The sequence below is a fragment of the Simochromis diagramma genome, unplaced genomic scaffold, assembly GCF_900408965.1.
Source record: "Simochromis diagramma unplaced genomic scaffold, fSimDia1.1 OVJJ01000400.1, whole genome shotgun sequence".
NCBI lineage: Eukaryota > Metazoa > Chordata > Actinopteri > Cichliformes > Cichlidae > Simochromis > Simochromis diagramma.
The window spans coordinates 23,516-41,928 of record NW_024387076.1 but is presented as its reverse complement, the minus strand read 5'-3'; the positions used below and the strand labels follow the sequence as shown (position 1 = coordinate 41,928).

The 18,413-nt window shown below is 42.4% G+C and overlaps 1 protein-coding gene across 1 annotated transcript; it reads left to right on the top strand.

Annotated features, from left to right (window-relative positions):
* The first annotated feature begins 10,614 nt into the window (after window positions 1-10,614).
* LOC120742393 (ribonuclease inhibitor-like) lies at window positions 10,615-15,481 on the top strand. Its single transcript, XM_040045689.1, has 4 exons — window positions 10,615-11,186; window positions 12,697-12,873; window positions 14,618-14,791; window positions 15,467-15,481. Exons 1-4 carry the CDS (start codon window positions 10,651-10,653, stop codon window positions 15,474-15,476), a joined length of 897 nt encoding a protein of 298 aa, XP_039901623.1. The 5' UTR covers window positions 10,615-10,650; the 3' UTR covers window positions 15,477-15,481.
* The last annotated feature ends 2,932 nt before the right edge of the window (window positions 15,482-18,413 follow it).

The window sequence follows — 18,413 nt, the reverse complement described above, 5'->3', positions numbered from 1 at the left end:
AGATACTAACCCTTGTGCCTACTGGTGGTGGTCAGAGGGCCCCCGGTGGCGCCTGTGTCCGGCAGCCTCGCCTCTGTCAGTGCGCCCCAGGGCAGCTGTGGCTACAATGTAGCTTGCTGTCGCCAGTGTGTGAATGTTTGTCTGCATGGGTGAATGACTGAATGTAGTGTAAAGCGCTTTGGGGGTCCTATGGACCAGAAACGCACTATACAAAATGCAGGCCATTTACCATTTTACAGTCAAAAATATCACTTTCTACTCGTATTTTAAATTTTGTCTGAATTTAGATAAATTGTGCTGATACAGTTTGTCAAAATGAGAAAATAACAGATTGGCAAGATAAACAGTTTTTAAATGTGAAATACAGAGGCCACATCAAAAGTAGTCAAAAACGGCCAATTACACCCTGGACACCAGCTTTCTGGAGTATTTGAAATAACAGTAATATGAGTGATCCATATGGTCACAAAGAATAGCCACTTGTTTCTGTGCTACCAAAGTTCCCCGGCTTTCATTCAAAATGTGTTTATCGTCAGCACCTGCATATTAAACTACTTAAACATTATAAATGTCTTCAAGCTCACACTGAGGCCTGTGGGGCACAATCAGCCACTGAGACAGTTCACACATTTATATGTGTTTGTATATGAATATTTCATACTTTAAGACTGCCTGTTTATTTAAGGGAGATGAACAAAATACATTGGAATTGTACAAAATAATATCACAGATGACAAATTCAATAGATTTCAAGTAGATGCTTGTGCATTCTTAAAGTCTTATATGTTGAATTGAACTATTTGATCTGTTCAAAGCCTCCCAGTCAGTGCTGTTCTCCATGCCTGTCTGACTGTACATGTTATTAGCACAAACACTTTAAAGGTGATCCTTTAGGACTTCAGCAATAATACAGACAGCAATGTAGTTAGCAATAAAACAGTTTTATTGGGAATTAACTTAAAAAAACAAAAACAAATATCTGTCTCCAGATTCTTGTCACACAGGAAAGAAGCATCAATATCTGATGAGCAGACTTATTTCTTTCTTTTTTTGTTCACATTTTCACATCTTAATTTTTAAGTGAAATGGGCATTTAGAGTTTATACACTATATATATAAGGTAGTACAGTACAGTGGAACCCCGACTTACAAAATGAATTCATTCCCGAGGGTCTTTCGTAATTGAGTTGCGCGTTTTAAGTGAGGCGATGCTGAACGATAGGCTATAGGCTGATTGCTAACTAGAACAACAATTCGTCGTTCAAGTGGAACAGCGAAGCGCAAGTGCGGAAACCAAGGGGTTGTCACATGATTCGGAAGGCATTGTGGGCGTTGTAGGCTCAGCCAATCGAAGCTTTCGTTACTCGGGCATTTTGCCATAACACGGGCAGAAATATTGCCATTCAGTGCCTTCGTAACTTGAATTTTTCGTGAAATGGGGCATTCGTAAGTCGGGGTTCCACTGTATTTTTGTGTGGTGCGTTTTTCTATTTGTTAGCAAAAGTTGAACAAAGGTATTTAAGTTCACGTAGGATGATTTGTTTTCATTTTCACATGGTCTTACTGAGGTAATGCGAATTGAAACATGCATTCTTTTTTTGGGGGGGGGGGGGGCGGGGGGGCCTGATGTGCTGGAAAAGCTTGAAAAGGGACCTTGAAAGTGCTTAAAAAGTGCTTGAATTTGACTCTGAAAAAGGCGTATAAACCCTGCTCACGGCAAAGCGTGGGACAGACCCGCTCGCCTCGCAAGCAATTGAGCTGTTATTACCACCGACAAAGCGCATGTCCCGGTACACAGCTGCCATAACCCCCGCTGTACACTGACTTCATTTACTGAGGTCTTATTTCCTGATGTTCGTATGTGTCATACGTGTTCCAGTCGCCAATTCTGAATTATAACTAACATTAAAAACATGTTTAAGGAGGAGAGAGAGCAAAAAAATTCGATTAACAGCTGATGTTTGGGTTTTTGTTCAATAATCAGCGTGACCTGATAAACGCATAAAAGAAACAACGTTGGTGTTTCCGTCATGTAGTAACTGTTAGGTTTAACTGTACAAAGGTGGTTCGACACTATGAAACACACACAGACTTCATGATGTTCGCCTCATTTTTTTATTGTGAATATTAATCATGAGGGTAAACGGCCCTGTACACCACGGAGCGAGGTCAGCATGTCCACCATATCTTCAGCTCTGAGTTAACCCATCAAACTAATCTAACGCTCATCTACGAATAACTCACGGCTCATATCAATATGATTTTACAGAAAATCATCCTTATTGCTGCAACTATTCCAGAGACATGAAAATCTACAGCATAAAGAACACAAAAATATATAGCAGTCTAACGCAACACTTTAACAGAGATGAATGCATCAGTTTGTCACAGATCAAAGTGGAATGAATGTGATTGGTTGAACTGGTGTTCGTGATCTGTGTTTTCTGCATTTTCATCAGCGTAAGAGACTCAGCAGCAGATTATGACAGTTATACTGTCATGGTTGGCTGTGTGGCAGGCGGGCAAGCAGGAGTGGTGGATCCAAAATGCAGGACTCAGACACAGAAGTTCAACTTAAAGCGCAGCTTTATTGCTGGAAAACCTCTTACTAACTAAACTCACCAAAAGACAAACAAAAACGCTGGTGGACTAAAACACTGAAGCAGAAATACTGAACTGGACTGACTGGAGCTGGAAACAAACCACTGGTAACACGGAGGCAAAACACACACAGCTAGTTGAGGGTACGACGCAACACTGACACAGAGAAACACAGGGTCTAAATACACTGGGAAGTAACGAGGAGAATGAGACACAGAAGGAGAGCACAGCTGGGGGAAATGAGAACTGACGAGACAAGCAAAGCAGGACACATTCACATAAGTCACGGACCTTCAAAGTAAAACAGGAAGGATCACACAGAGACGCGAACTTAACACAGTGGAGACAGCAACTAAGAAACACAGACATAAACCATACGGAAGAGGACTCTAAGAACCGAGAGACACAGAGGGGAACTCAAACATGCAGACACAGACTTACACAGAACAGAGGGGGCATAGAGAAACATGAAGGGCAAGGGATTGAAACTAGAAACCATAGAAACTCACATCAAGTACAATAATACAAAACCCACAAAGAACTAAAACGCTGGGTCAGGAGACCCAGGACCCTGACAGTTACATTTGATGAATCACCAAATTAATAAACGCAAGATACAATCAAACCTGTTCCGACAGTTTGAGTTTGTGTTCCCTCAGCTGCAGACTCGCTGCTTTTTAAATGTTTGAGAGCGAAGATGAGATAGAGAATCAGCAGCAAAGAGAACAGAGAAAATCAAAATCAGAGTTTTTCTCTGAATTAAAGAAGGAAACAACAATATATTCTACATGGTGAAGCTGATGGTTTCTGGTGTTTGGGTCTGTTTTTCTGTATTCATGCAGATAAAGTGTAAACTCAGATGAATTATACCATCAAATGTTAAAGGAAAATATCAGGATGAGTGTCTGTGAGCTGAGAAGGACGTGAAGCGAGCAGTTTATCCCAGAGCTGAAGCTGCTCTGTGTGCAGCGATGAGCTCAGATTCCTGCTGTGATTGATCAACAGTCACAGAAATGTAGACTTGTAGTTATTACTGCAGTATGGTCACAGCAGATACTGATAAACATGTATTATGAGGATGGATGATCAAGTTTCTCACTCTCTCCTTTAAATCTCAGTTTTTTCTTCTTCACAGTTTATCTGTTAATTTATTAATGAATAACACTGAAAGAGTTTCTGTTATATTTCCCCTTGAACATCAGCTTATTAGGGCGGCATTAGGAAATAGCCCCCCTCCAAAGAATGAATAAATGAATGATGATAATAATAAAAGGATTAAAAAGCAGAGCTCAGAGTGGTAGAATGGTCAAACATGGATCCACGGGTGGTTCAACTGCATTTGGTGACGTGACTAAAGCAAATCTTTCAAATAATCCCACCATCAACGGGATGTTGTCTCCTTTACTACGGTTACTTTACTTGGTCACCGTGTGAATTTCTTTGAAATGAACCAAATTCTTTTATTTGTTGGTTGTTGCATATTTAACCTCTACAGTCAGGAAAGGAGGAGATGAGGCCTCAACAATGTTGGGTTGTAGCTGTGCTTCAGGTTAGAGTGAGTGTCCATGGAATAAATGTAAGTCAGTGAACTGGAAACATGACTGTGTTCAAACTTTGTTTTCCTTTTTATAATGAGTCTAATCAAAGGTGGACAGAAGTATCTCCACTGTGACTTTTCTGTGTCACCATCAGAGCTTCTGCACAGTGTTTCTGGGGCAGATAACATTGCAGCATTATGGAGACATTATGGAGACAAAAAGAAAAGCGTCTGGATTAAGTTAAGTTAAACTTAAAGAAATCCAGACGCTTTTCTTGGACTGTTGGTTTCAGTGTTTAGTCTCATTCACACACTCCCTCAGACTCTTCACACACACTGATTTGCTGACATAAACACACTCCTGTGTGCTTTCTTGGCTTCACACACACACTGAGGACCATCTACAGACTGTGAGCTCCGTCTTCTTTGTCTTTGGAGCCGAACTCTGACAAAGTTAGGAACAAAACTTTCTCCAGCGTGTGAACTTTCCTCCTAGACTCAGTCTGAGCAGTCAGACCACATATTTCTAAAGCAGCACATGAAGGTGTGGCTCACACACACACAGGTGAAGGAAACAGCTGCAGTATTAAAAACTGCTTCACTGTCTACAAATATATGAACTGAATGTTTCTTTCAGGCTGTAAAAACCTTATTTATCCTCCATTACAGTCCTGCATTCAGAGCATTACTTCTGTTATATTAGTACATGTATTTTATTCTGATGAACACATGAAACTCTGAGCTGGATTGAATCCATTGAATCAGAGTCCAGGACTCAGACTAAACACACTGAATGTGTCCTGAGCTCGGCCGCTGTTCCACAGTAACTGCTGTCAGAGTCACTGTTACTGAGTTAGCTTAGCTAGCAGAGCAGCTAGCAGTTAGAGTATGAACTCTGTAAGCAGTCAGCTCGGTCCTGGACATGGTTACTGACATAAAGCTGCTCTCTGCAGCCATGTTTGACCTGCTGCTTTGTAGGACTACAGTAATGGAGGATTTGGAGGCTGAACTGGGCTCTGTGACACTTTTTGTAGTGAACTGATGAAAGCTGCGTCTCAGATGGATGTTAGTCCAACACATCAGACACGACCTCTGCAGCTCTCAGTTGATGTGCACATGAATGATTTGTGTTTCCTCTGCAGGTGAAGGTAGAAAGTGTGTGTGAGCTGATGTGAATTGAGCAGCATGGATCAGTGTGAGGACAGAGAGGAGGGAGTCCCTCCCTCTAAAAGCACTCTGTGTGGGGAACATGAGAGCCAGACCAAAGCTCAGAGGTGAGATGACCATCTCTAACTGTCCATGACTCTTCTCCATGTCACAGCTCAGCACTCACATCACTGCTCCATCATTATTCACACTCATACCTCTGTGTGTGTTGTTTTAAAGCCCAGAGCTGTGGGGCGTACCAGGCTCAGCTGGACATAACCCTGAAACTAATCCAGAGCCTGGACCTGAACCCAGCTGTGTTTCCTTGAAGAGCAACGAGTCGAAGGATATCAGTGCAAACTTTAACAAAAGACTGTTATGTGACAAAGAGTAAGTACATTATTTTTATGAGTTTCAGATTGTTCATCATGTCTTTAATTTAATATTTCCAGTTTTTCCTTCCTATCTCATGAAGCTGTGACATTTATTGTTTTTCTTTTAGGATCAATAAGAGGCCAGAATCTCCTGGACCTGAACCCAGCTGTGTTTCCTTAAAGAGCAACATGTCGAAGGGTATTGTTTTAAACTTTAAAGGCTGTTCTTCTGCTGCTGAGAGGTAATGTGTGTCCAGATGTTGTTCCTGACTCTGTATTTTTGAATAAATCCTCATGTTTAATATCAGCTCAGCTCTTTTTCACACACATTTCTATGTTGGTATGTGAAGCGGTGTGTGTTGGAGTGTTTCCACAAACACAGCAGTCAGAGTGGAAAGAGTGGATGTTGTAGGAGGTGTTTGTGTAGTGAAGAGGCTGAGTGTCTGTAGGACTCCAGCTGCTCCAGCAGGTGTCTCCTTTGTGCTTTGCTTCAAACACAGTGTAGGGAGGAGCTTCCACTCAGGTGTTTCAGGTGTTGCTGGATGGAGGAGGACAAATAGTTTTTCCCTTCAGTGACACTTCAGCAGCTCAATGTTCTGGGAGATGTTTGTCTTTATGAAGGTTTATGGATTCTTGTTCTTACTTTGGTTAAACTGAGCAATACATTTTCCATCTAACATTTAAAGTAAATTTCCAGGTGAATAAAAGATCTGCAGCTGCAGCCTCTGTGATGTTTCACAGTCTGAAAGTAACAAATTCAACCAGAGTTCAAACAAAGGCTTAATATACGTGTGTGTTTGATATAATGCCAACAAGTACAAATAGGTGTTCTTACAGGTCTTAATCACAGAGGTCTGATAAGTCTGGTGACTTTCACACTCAGCAATTTTGCTGCCTTTTATTTTATATTGGCCTTTTTAAAGCCCTTCAAAGTCTCCCACATTCATACAGAGCTTTTAACACCAAACTCCTTTACAGTCCTTCTCCTCTCACACACGATCACACGACTGATTTGTCTGCAGCAGCTGTGTTACTGCTAGTATTTTATTATGTGTGTAATCTCCTCATATTGTTCCTGTGGTTTAGTTTGACTTCCTTCTGCAAACTCAGCTGCTCTGTTGCTGATACACGTCTCCATGAATATGATTGATCAGATGCTGCCAACACCATGTGTTTCATGTGAACGCTCAGCTGAAACCCTGGGTTGACTTATCGAGTTAATAACAAGCTTCACGTGACTGTGAATGCTAAAGTGAGTCCAGATAAAGGAAAGAGACCCTGCTAATGCTGGACTCACTTCTTAGTGTAGATCCCAGGAGGAAGTTCAACATAGCCATTCTTTGTGCTAGCTCGACCAAACCTGAGACCACAGTGCAGGATAATGATCATCATCTGTCTCTGTCAAGGACATTTAAAATCCACAAATAACAAACATAATTATATTTGATCATTAAAAATATGTTTTCACTTAAAAAAGCATGAGCACACTGGTGGATTACAGAAACATGAAAACTCGTTAACAGTAAAGTTAATTTAGGCGTAAACAAAGAGGCAAACATACTTAAGTAGAAGGACTGATGTTTGTGTTAAAATACCCTCTTAAAGCTGAAATACTGATTCAACGTTCTCCAAAAGTTGATTCTGTTCATCTGGTCGTAGCGTTTTGTGGGAGAAACGTTTTGTCTCTCATCCAGGTGACTCCTTCAGTCTCAGCTGACTGCAGGTTTCAATCTTATAAACAGGACATTTGCATAATGACTGAAACCAGCCCACTGAAGGAACAATGGGCTGGGAGGTCAGTTCCTTAATCTTAATTATGCAAATTCTCATGACCATTGATCAAAAACCACTAATCAGTGTCCATAAGTCCCATTCACAGAGAGCTGGGGAATGGCTGCAATCACAGCATTGTAAGATGGTGACAGATGTACCCTTAGGCCCCCTCCTCGATTCAGAGATGGTCTTTCCCTTTTCACGTAAATGGCCTCCTTGACTCCGCCCTCAAACCAGCGTTCCTCCCTGTCCAGGATGTTACATCCTCATCATTGAAAGAGTGTCACTGGCCTGTAGGTGTAAATAGACTGCAGAGTCCTGGCCTGACGAGGTGGCTCTGCTGTGTTGTAGCCAGAGATTGTTTGGTTTCCCTGATGTATAATCCTGACAATCTCCTGCACTTAACAGCGTACACTATGTTACTCTGTTTGTGTCGGGGGACCCGATCCTTGGGGTGGACCAGTTTTTGGCGCAGCGTGTTTTGGGGTTTAAAAGCCACAGAGACCCGGTGTTTAGAAAAAATGCGTCTCAACTACGGGATCACTACAGGTTTTCGCTTAGGCAGCGGTTGTCCTTCTCTCCTGGATCGGCTGGAGCTTTCTTTAGGTGCCTTTCCAGCTTTGACAAAAGTCCAGCTGGGATAACCACATTTACGCTACGTCCAGATGAACAGAATCCACTTTTGGAGATTTACTTTCCTGGATGATTGAGAATGCATCAAGACGTTCCTCCTAAAGTGTTATTCAGTGTTGTGACAGTCAGCTGCTTCAGCTGCTGCTGGGATGGGCTGTGGCAAAGAGAACAGAGAAAATCCAAATCAGAGTTTTTCTCTGAATTAAAAGCAAGGAAACAACAATATATTCTACATGGTGAAACTGATGGTTTATGGTGTTTGGGTCTGTTTTTCTGTATTCATGCAGATAAAGTGTAAACTCAGATGAATTATACCATCAAATGTTAAAGGAAAATATCAGGATGAGTGTCTGTGAGCTGAGAAGGACGTGAAGCGAGCAGTTTATCCCAGAGCTGAAGCTGCTCTGTGTGCAGAGATGAGCTCAGATTCCTGCTGTGATTGATCAACAGTCACAGAAATGTAGACTTGTAGTTATTACTGCAGTATGGTCACAGCAGATACTGATAAACATGTATTATGAGGATGGATGATCAAGTTTCTCACTCTCTCCTTTAAATCTCAGTTTTTTCTTCTTCACAGTTTATCTGTTAATTTATTAATGAATAACACTGAAAGAGTTTCTGTTATATTTCCCCTTGAACATCAGCTTATTAGGGCGGCATTAGGAAATAGCCCCCCTCCAAAGAATGAATAAATGAATGATGATAATAATAAAATGATTAAAAAGCAGAGCTCAGAGTGGTAGAATGGTCAAACATGGATCCACGGGTGGTTCAACTGCATTTGGTGACGTGACTAAAGCAAATCTTTCAAATAATCCCACCATCAACGGGATGTTGTCTCCTTTACTACGGTTACTTTACTTGGTCACCGTGTGAATTTCTTTGAAATGAACCAAATTCTTTTATTTGTTGGTTGTTGCATATTTAACCTCTACAGTCAGGAAAGGAGGAGATGAGGCCTCAACAATGTTGGGTTGTAGCTGTGGTTCAGGTTAGAGTGAGTGTCCATGGAATAAATGTAAGTCAGTGAACTGGAAACATGACTGTGTTCAAACTTTGTTTTCCTTTTTATAATGAGTCTAATCAAAGGTGGACAGAAGTATCTCCACTTTGACTTTTCTGTGTCACCATCAGAGCTTCTGCACAGTGTGGAGAAAGATCCAGAAGCAGAGCTGGACTGCAGACAGCCAGTCAGAGCAGCTGTGTACAAAGTAAGACTGAACATCTGTCTGCTGATGGACTCATTTCTGAAAACTGGACTTCTTGTGTTGTTCAGACATTGAAGAGTTTTCTTTCTCTTTAGTCTCATTGTTTTTCTTTCTTTCAGCAGATGTTGGTCTGCAGGAGGTTTTAGATGAACATAAGATCAGTCTGAGGAGGAGATGTGAACGTGTGACTGAAGGAAGTGATGAAACAGGAAGTAGAACCCTCCTCAACAGGATCTACACTGAGCTCTACATCACAGAGGGACAGAGTGAAGAGGTTCATACCCAACATGAGGTGAGGCAGCTGGAGACAGCTTCCAAGATGGACGCCCTCCATGACGCTCCAATCAGGTGCCAGGACATCTTTAAAGCCTTACCTGACCAACAGAGACCCATCAGAGTGGTTCTGACCAACGGCGTGGCTGGTGTTGGAAAAACCTTCTCAGTGCAGAAGTTCACTCTGGACTGGGCAGAGGGCTTGGAGAACCAACATGTCAGTGTGGTGGTTCTGCTTTCATTCAGGGAGCTGAACCTGATCAGAGATGAGCAGTACAGTCTTCTGGAGCTGCTCCATGTTTTCCATCCAACATTACAGAAGGTCACAGCAGAGAAGCTGGCTGTCTCTCAGCTTTTGTTCATCTTTGACGGCCTGGATGAAAGCAGACTTTCATTGGATTTCACCAACAGGAAGCTGCTGTCTGATGTCACACAGAAGTCATCAGTCAGCCAGCTGCTGACAAACCTCATCCAGGGGAATCTGCTTCCCTCGGCTCTCGTCTGGATAACTTCCCGACCCGCAGCAGCCAATCAGATCCCTCCTACATGTGTTGACAGGCTAACAGAAGTACGAGGCTTCACTGACGCCCAGAAGGAGGAGTACTTCAGGAGGAGATTCAGTGATGAAGAGCTGTCCAGCAGAATCATCTCCCACATGAAGACATCCAGGAGCCTCCACATCATGTGTAGTATCCCAGTCTTCTGCTGGATCACTGCTACAGTTCTGGAGCACATGTTGACTACAGAGCAGAGAGGAGAGCTGCCCAAGACCCTGACTGACATGTACTCACACTTCCTGCTGGTTCAGACAAAGAGGAAGAAGAACAAGTACCATGAGGGACATGAGACGAGTCCACAGGAGCTGACGGAGGCTGACAGGGAAGTTCTTCTGAAGCTGGGGAGGCTGGCGTTTGAACATCTGGAGAAAGGAAACATCATGTTCTACCAAGAAGACCTGGAGCAGTGTGGTCTGGATGTGACAGAGGCCTCGGTGTACTCAGGAGTTTGTACAGAGATCTTCAAAAGAGAGTGTGTGATCTTCCAGAAACCAGTCTACTGCTTTGTTCATCTGAGCATTCAGGAGTTTCTGGCTGCAGTCTACATGTTCCACTGTCACACAAACAGGAAGACAGAGGTGCTGGAGGACTTTTTGGGAAAAAAATACAACGAGTCCTCTCTGGATGATTTCCTTAAACGAGCCATGGAGAAATCCCTCCAGAGTAAAAATGGCCACCTGGACCTGTTTGTTCGCTTCCTTCATGGCCTCTGTCTGGAGTCCAACCAGAGACTCTTAGTAGGTCTGCTGGGTCAGACAGAGATCAGTCCAGGAACCATCCAGAGAGTCATCAACAACCTGAAGGAGATGAACAGTGATGAAATCTCTCCTGACAGAAGCATCAACATCTTCCACTGTCTGATGGAGATGAACCACCTCTCATTATTTCAGGAGATCCAAGAGTTCCTGAAGTCAGAGAACAGATCAGAGAAGGAACTCTCTGAGATCCAGTGCTCAGCTCTGGCCTTCATGCTGCAGATGTCAGAGGAGGTTCTGGATGAGTTGGACCTGCAGAAGTACAAAACATCAGAGCAGGGACGACAGAGACTGATTCCAGCTGTGAGGAACTGCAGAAAGGCTGGGTGAGTCCAGATGTGATCATTAACATCATTGATCAGTGTAGGTTAGTAGTTTAATTTTGAAAATAAAATCAGATTGTAACCACAAAGTGTTTGTGTCCGTACGCTGCAACCTTCCACACCATTCCTTTATTGTACAGACTCAGCAGCAGCTCCATGGATCCCAAATCCAAGAGTGGAGAACAGATTTGAAGTGTGTCACATCCATGCAGTCACAGCTGTTTCCACCATGTTTCCACTGATATTAATCCTGTTCAATGACACGTTTCATATCAGTGAATATGTTCTTTAGGACGTCCACTGACATGTTTAAGTGTCCTGCTGGAAATCACTCAAATCATCCATGAAATCCATGAAAAATCCTTTTAGTGTTTCTAACTTCACCCTCTGTCCTCTCTCTCTCTCCATCCTCCTCACTGCTTCTTTCACTGATAATCACACAAACATCGTATTCAGCTACAAAATAACACAATAATATCATCTGATGATCATTATTATAAGAGCAGGATCCATATTTGATATCAGAGTAACACACTGCTTGGTTATGTGCAGTCATCATCAGTGACTGTGGGTCAAACAGAAGCTCTCTGATTGGTTGCTGACCTTGGTCACCTGTCCACTCTCACCTGTTTGTGTTTGCTCTCTCTTTGCTGTCTCCATCCTCTCTCTCCTTTCTCTCCCTCTCTGTCTTTGTACGTCACTCAGGTCCAATGGAAACAGTGACATTTACAAACCAATCAAAGACAAACTGATCCATGTCAGGTTATAACAATATTCAAAGTGAATACAGGCTGCTGCTGGACACAGACAGGTAACATCATTTTGACTTGCTGTCACCTGGATCTGGACTCATAAACACTGAAGCCCTGAACAGGAATACAAATCATTTTCTGCCAACTAGCGACACACCAGCAGATAATGGCTCAGAAAGCTAAAATGAGCCAATCATTTCTGTGTTTAGTTCCCCTGAAATCAGATCTGATATCAGCAGCTCTGAGTTCATTCATCATTATTGTCCAGTGATGAGATTTCTGCTCCGTTTGGTAACAGTCAGCAGGTTTTTCCTGCGTGTGGACGTGAACAGTCGTACCTGACAGCAGGTAGCAAACAGAGATCATCTTTCCAGCTGGAACTCTTCACTGAGCTGAACTCATTCAAAATGTTCTGGAGTCAAAACAGGAAACAGTCCAAATGTGTGTCTTCACTCTGACTCTGGATCAGATCTCAGTGACAGACTGTGGACATTATGGAAGCCTAAATGTGACACCATCTTCCTCCTTCATCTGCAGATTAAAGCCAAACAAAGATTCTCATTAAAAGTCTGCAGGTCTGAGAGAGACTCAATCGTTGTGTCATGTCAAACACAGTAAGAGGAGCTGAAGCACAGATGTGAAGAGCAGATTCATCAGATTATGACCTCACTCTGTTTTGTCTTCATATACATTCAGTCTGTGTTTATAATGCAGATTTTCTGCTTTTATAATAACACATTTTATATTTTCTATCATCACAGACTGACTCAGTGTGGACTCTCAGAGTCTCACTGTGAAGTTGTGGCCTCAGCTCTGAAGTCCAACCCCTCCCATCTGACAGAGCTGGACATGAGTGGAAATAATGACCTCCAGGATTCAGGTGTGAAGCTTCTGTGTGCTGGACTGGAGAGTCCAAACTGTCGACTGGAGACTCTGAGGTGAGTTCACTGACTGCGGCTGTTGTAGTTTTTCTATATTTCAGGTCTTTGATTGATGTTTGAAACTTTCTTTAGTTCCTAAATGTTCAGGATGTGTCTGAAGACAAATGTGAAGAAGTTTGAGTGCTTTCAGAAATGTTGTCTTTCCAAACGACTGAACAACAGTTTTTCCTTTTGGCTCCAAACAGAAGTGACAGACTTGAGCAGGGTTCATTTAAAGGCTGACAGAAGTGGAGTGGTGACGGGGAGATGTTTGACAGGACAGTGTTTCAGCCTCCACAGGTTCATGTTGTGCTCCATCAGTCAGTGAAGATGAAGTCAGTGCTGATGAGGCTGTAGAGTGTGTGAGGGATGTGAATGAGGATGATGAAGATCTGATGATAGCAGATAAAAACAGGCTGCAGAGACTTTGAGCCATACAGGGCACACAGTGTGTGTACAGAACAGCTGAAATCATTATGGAGGCCTCACTGGAATATGGAAGCATCACAGTACAGCTTCAGTGAAGCATTAAAGTCTCTGATATGAGATGAGAAATGAAGCAGCCAGAGCTTTTTCATGAGTGGAAATCCACTGTGACTGTGAGCTGCTGCTACAGCCTCCAGATTAGCCAGCAGCTCATCCTGCTCAACATTTCCTCACCAACTTTAATGGAAGTGTGATGTTTTCAGCTGGAGTGATGGTCAGGGTGGCCTCCCTCTCCTCTTCTTCTCCTCTTCCTCTTTCATTTGTAAAGCCACTTCTGCTGCTTTCATTCATTTGGAAGTCCTGTAGCTGAGTTTGGGAGAGACTAACAGCCTCGGCAGCAGAGGGGAGAAAGGCTGTAACACCACCACTTTACTCTGTTCTACCTGTCACATCATTTTATCAGGAAACAAATATGCTCATGTTTTTACTATGTTTGTCTTGAAGATGTAAGAAGATCACATGGTGCTTTTTATTATTGTGTTGGTTTGTTTCCTGTCTCTTGGATGGAGCCCAGCTGTGCGTGGCCCCTGGGCCTGTGGTCAGAGTGTGTGCTGGATAATCCGGCCCAGGATGAGGCCAAACTGACATGGGATGAAATGTCTGTCACATAATTGAGCTTAGTGTAGTTTCATTTCTGCACAATTTAAAAACAACCAAAACTTTGTTCTGTCTTTTCTATGTTATACTGTAGACTTTCTTTGATACTGTGTCCAAAAGGAGCAGCTTTTACTTTGAAGGGGAGCCGTCTCTGTTTCCTCTTCAGGTTGGATGATGGAAGCAAATGAGTGTGTGATGTTCTTTCAGTGTTGCACTTTGTAGACGCTCCCTGAGCACTGGTCTCACAGCCAGCTGCACATAGAGACCAGTGTTGTTAGTCCAGGTCAGAAGATGACTTGTTGGAATGAAAATGAGCTTGTAGTTTGTCTGCTTTAATAATGTGACTGGAAAAAGGTGTTGGACTTCAAATATGTCCATTTCTTTCACACTTCACCTTTAAAAGTGAAGCCTTGTGGTTCCTGGAAGGAAAAACACGACTTTTTCAAGTCTTTGTCCTGTTTTTATGATAAATGTACGACTTTAATGTGAAACGTTCAGAGTTTTTTCTCTTGTTGTGTTTGTTTGAAGCTGCTTCCTGTTGGCTTCAGCTGTTTGGAGTTTCCATTTTCTAAACTTCTACATTCTGAACCTTCTTCAGCTCTGAACAGATGATGAAACACTGAATGATTTCAAGCTCACACTTTGTCTAATAAACTTACATCTTTCATTCTTTATACAGATTGGAGAACTGTGGTTTGTCAGAGATCAGCTGTGATTATCTGGCAGCAGCACTGAAGTCCAACCCCTCCCATCTGAGAGAGCTGGAGCTGTGGGACAACAACCTGAAGGATCCAGATGTGAAGCAGCTGTCTGATCTTAAGAAGAGTCCAGACTACAGACTGGAGACTCTGGTGTAAGTAGAGTGATGGAGTGAGTGGGTGGTGCTGTCAGCAGTATTGTACTAAACACAGTCAGTATGAAACAAAGATCCAGTGTTTCCTGTAAAGCTGCAGCTTCTCAGTGAAGCTGTGAGAGGAGAATGGTGACAGGCTTCAGGATTGGACACAAACACTTCCTGTTTCTGACCTTTATGGTCACCATAGTAACGGCTGACACGCTCTGATCAAACGCTGTCAACAGCCAATCAGCTCTCTGAACAAAGCAGCACGCAGACCAATGACTGCATTCATTTCCAAGTTTAAAGCAGTGAAGAACACAGTCTGTAGGTGAGGAAGAATTTAGTGAGAGCAGATGTTTGGATGGAATTCCTCCAGTTAACAGCTGGAACCGTCCATCTGGATTGTTGGGCTTGTTGTTGGGGTTCCTACAGAGCTCAGAGTGGACACACCAAGGTTCTTCTAATGAATGAAAGTCCAAACTCAAACTAGGAGGGAAAAACATTTTCATCAACTTCAATAAAAATCCAAAGATTAGAAAAAGTGAAGCAACAATGAGTCCTAGTACAGTCCCAGCACTGAAGTCCCTGCTGCTCTTTATACTGGATGTGCTGCATCACTGACTGACAGCTGATGAAGAGTCTCTGGAAACACTCGTTTATCTCCTCTGCTCTTCCTTCTTCTCTCTGCAGGTGGTGGTGATGATGGTAAACAGGACAGTGTGTGTGCTGAGAGAGGAGGAGCTGTGTCCTGATGATCCAGAGAGGTTGAAGCAGCAGCAGCAGCTTGTGTGTAGAGACGCTCTGACTGGGCCATGTTACTGGGAGGTGGAGAGGAGAGCTTCATCCAGCAGTGACTGACAGAGGAATGAGAAGAAGTGCAGATGACTGTCAGTGCTGCAGAGTGAACTGCTCTGAGAACAGCTCCACTGTCAGACACAATGTAGAGTCCAGCATCATCCCTGTGTGTCCCTCTGGATCTGACAGAGGATCATCAGTGTATCTGGACTGCTCTGCTGCTGCTCTGTCCTTCTACAGTCTCTGCACAGTCTCTGTCTGACTCTGGCTTCAGATCCTCCTGGATCAAACTCACCTGGAAAGACTTTCAAATTCAAATTCAAATTTTATTTGTCACACACACAACCATACCCAGTATGACATGAGGTGAAATGCTTGAAGCTGTGCAATGCCCGACCATTAAATGACAGTGGTTTTACACTATTTACAATTTACAGGTTGTCAGGTTTTGTATTGTTGATTATCATTTATGCTTAGAAATATCTACTTATATATGCTTAGAGTTTTATAATTAGCTTTAGATTGGTAGAGGTTTGATCCTTAATAGTCTGCAAAGGCTTGGTGTGCATTCCAGAGTGTTCTGGCTTTCACACCTACATCCTGGGAGCGTGGGAGAGGTCGTACCTTGTCTTATTGATTTATGGTAGGATAAACGTATCTATATCTGTTTTAGTCTAAGTGCCTTTTGTTTAGATGAACTGCTGGACTTCCAGCGTTCGTCTGTGCACATCCTTTATTAAAATTACAGAAGGAGAAGAAAGTAATCATCAGAGCAGGAATCATGATAAATGATAAATAGATTACCAGTACATACAAACATAACACTTGCATAATTTCTCTGATAACGCTGCATTGGATGGGTTTATTAACTGTGGGCTGAAATTGTACTACAGTCTGCTGGTGAGGAACTTTTTTGAGTGTTGAATAAAATGTCCTCCACAATCTGTATATGAATTGTCATTAAAACCACAGAGATTCTTACTTATAAAGGAAAGAAAAGTGGGACAATGCCCATCAACATATAGTGTATATTTTCTGAAACATTACAAAGATACAGGTAATTCTGGGTTCACCTGAATTACAGATTAGACTGGTGGACAAACAGAGATGTTGTGTACAACTGGTGACAGCATCAGTGACAACAAATTAATCAGCAAGGCTGGAAGCAGAATTAGGAGGCGTCAGAGTCAGCGAGGGTCAGAGATCAATGAACAAATTGCCCACCTTCATGGATAATGCATCCCCCTCAAAAGGATTCAAAATTAGGCCACGAAGAACAGTTCAGGAAACCTATTTTATTGTTTCGTCTGTGAAACTGTATAAATGAAATGTAAATTATGTTAAAGGCAAACACATTTGTAAGCCATAAGAAACAAACATGCTTTGCATTATACCTTCAAACATCTGTATAGATTTGATACATTATTTATTAACTGAATTTGCTAACATGTCTTACATAGTGAGAGTGTTTCTTTTACTGATGATATTTCAATGATATGTATTTTTTATGACTAAATAATGCTCTATCGAACACCTGGCAATAACAGCAGGTGTGGCAATTTTGTAATTTGTTGTTTAAATTTGATATTATTTCAGGCCGTATATTTTCTTAGCCTTTGTCATACTCATGCTTAACCCTCTCAGGCTCAAATTAAGTTTTTGTTGCTAATGCACAAAAGAATACCTGCAGTGGTACTTCTGAGTAAAAAAAACTCATGAAATATGTATGTGGGGTAATCAGGTTGTTAGCTTTTAACTGTTGCATATCTGCAACGCCTGCCTTGAGAGGGTTAACACAGCAATCTCAGAAACAGTACAGTAATTTTGGGTGTGGATCACAGGGTGAAGAGTGGGGGTCACCCAGAGTCAGAATCCAGTGAAATATCTGTGTCACCTCTTACAGTTTTCCTGTAATCTGAGCTCAAAGATGAGGATATTAAAAGTACAGTACTGTATATTGGGTAAATTTTACTGTAAATTTTCTCTGAATCGTACAGTAATTTGGGCTGTGGATCACAGGATGAAAAGTGGAGATGAACCAAAACTGGGAGTGGATTGTGAAGTACAATAGTGTCAGGACACAAAAGACTGCGTTTCTAAGCCAGTCGGCACCCGCACCGTAATATGCATAAGAATAGTGCAACAACATTTTAGGTGCGGCTGGCTTGACTGTGTCTTCGTAAGTGAGGGCTCACTTGACCGCGGTCAAATATGGTGCTGGAGAAACAAACTACAGAGAACTTCGTAAAGAGAGTATTGAGTGCTTTGGCGATGTAAATGGACTGGTTCTTATATAGTACTCAAAGCACTTTAAAGAACTTGCCTCATTCAGGTGTACGCAAGCACTTTTCTCTGTAAGCACTTTCTGTGTAATGTTCACACACATTCGGAGAGCAACTCTGCGTTGGTATCTTGCCCAGGGATATTTGGCATGCAGACGGGGACTTGAAGCACCTTCCTCTACTACCTGAGCAAAGCCACCCCATGTTCGTCTGTGCACAGATTTCTTTCAATACAGTATTATCACAATTGTGCAAAAATACAGGCATGAAAGCTTAAAGTGCGCGATCACAATAAAGGTGACGTTCAGAGACTGACTGAGTGATCTGAGAACTCATCAGCGCTCATCACTGCCTTCACTTACTTGCTGCTATGGGTGCAGGAATAACACAGTTATGCAGTTACTTTCTCAGTCTGCTAGAGCCTCCACTTGAACGCAAGAACCTTCATTTATCTTCTCAAACGGAATTCAAAATGTTTTTTACAAATTGAAGGATTAAGATATAAATCGTAGAAGCATCGATCCACACATTCAAAGAAGAACAACCCAACAAACTCTTCA

What these genes read in the sequence shown, in the direction of transcription:
- LOC120742393 (XM_040045689.1), top strand. Translation starts at nt 10,651, where the DNA reads ATGTTCCACTGTCACACAAACAGGAAGACAGAGGTGCTGGAGGACTTT. An exon ending in AGGAACTGCAGAAAGGCTGG is followed by an intron (nt 11,187 to 12,696) that starts GTGAGTCCAGAT and finishes CTATCATCACAG; the next exon opens with ACTGACTCAGTGTGGACTCT. An exon ending in TGTCGACTGGAGACTCTGAG is followed by an intron (nt 12,874 to 14,617) that starts GTGAGTTCACTG and finishes TTCTTTATACAG; the next exon opens with ATTGGAGAACTGTGGTTTGT.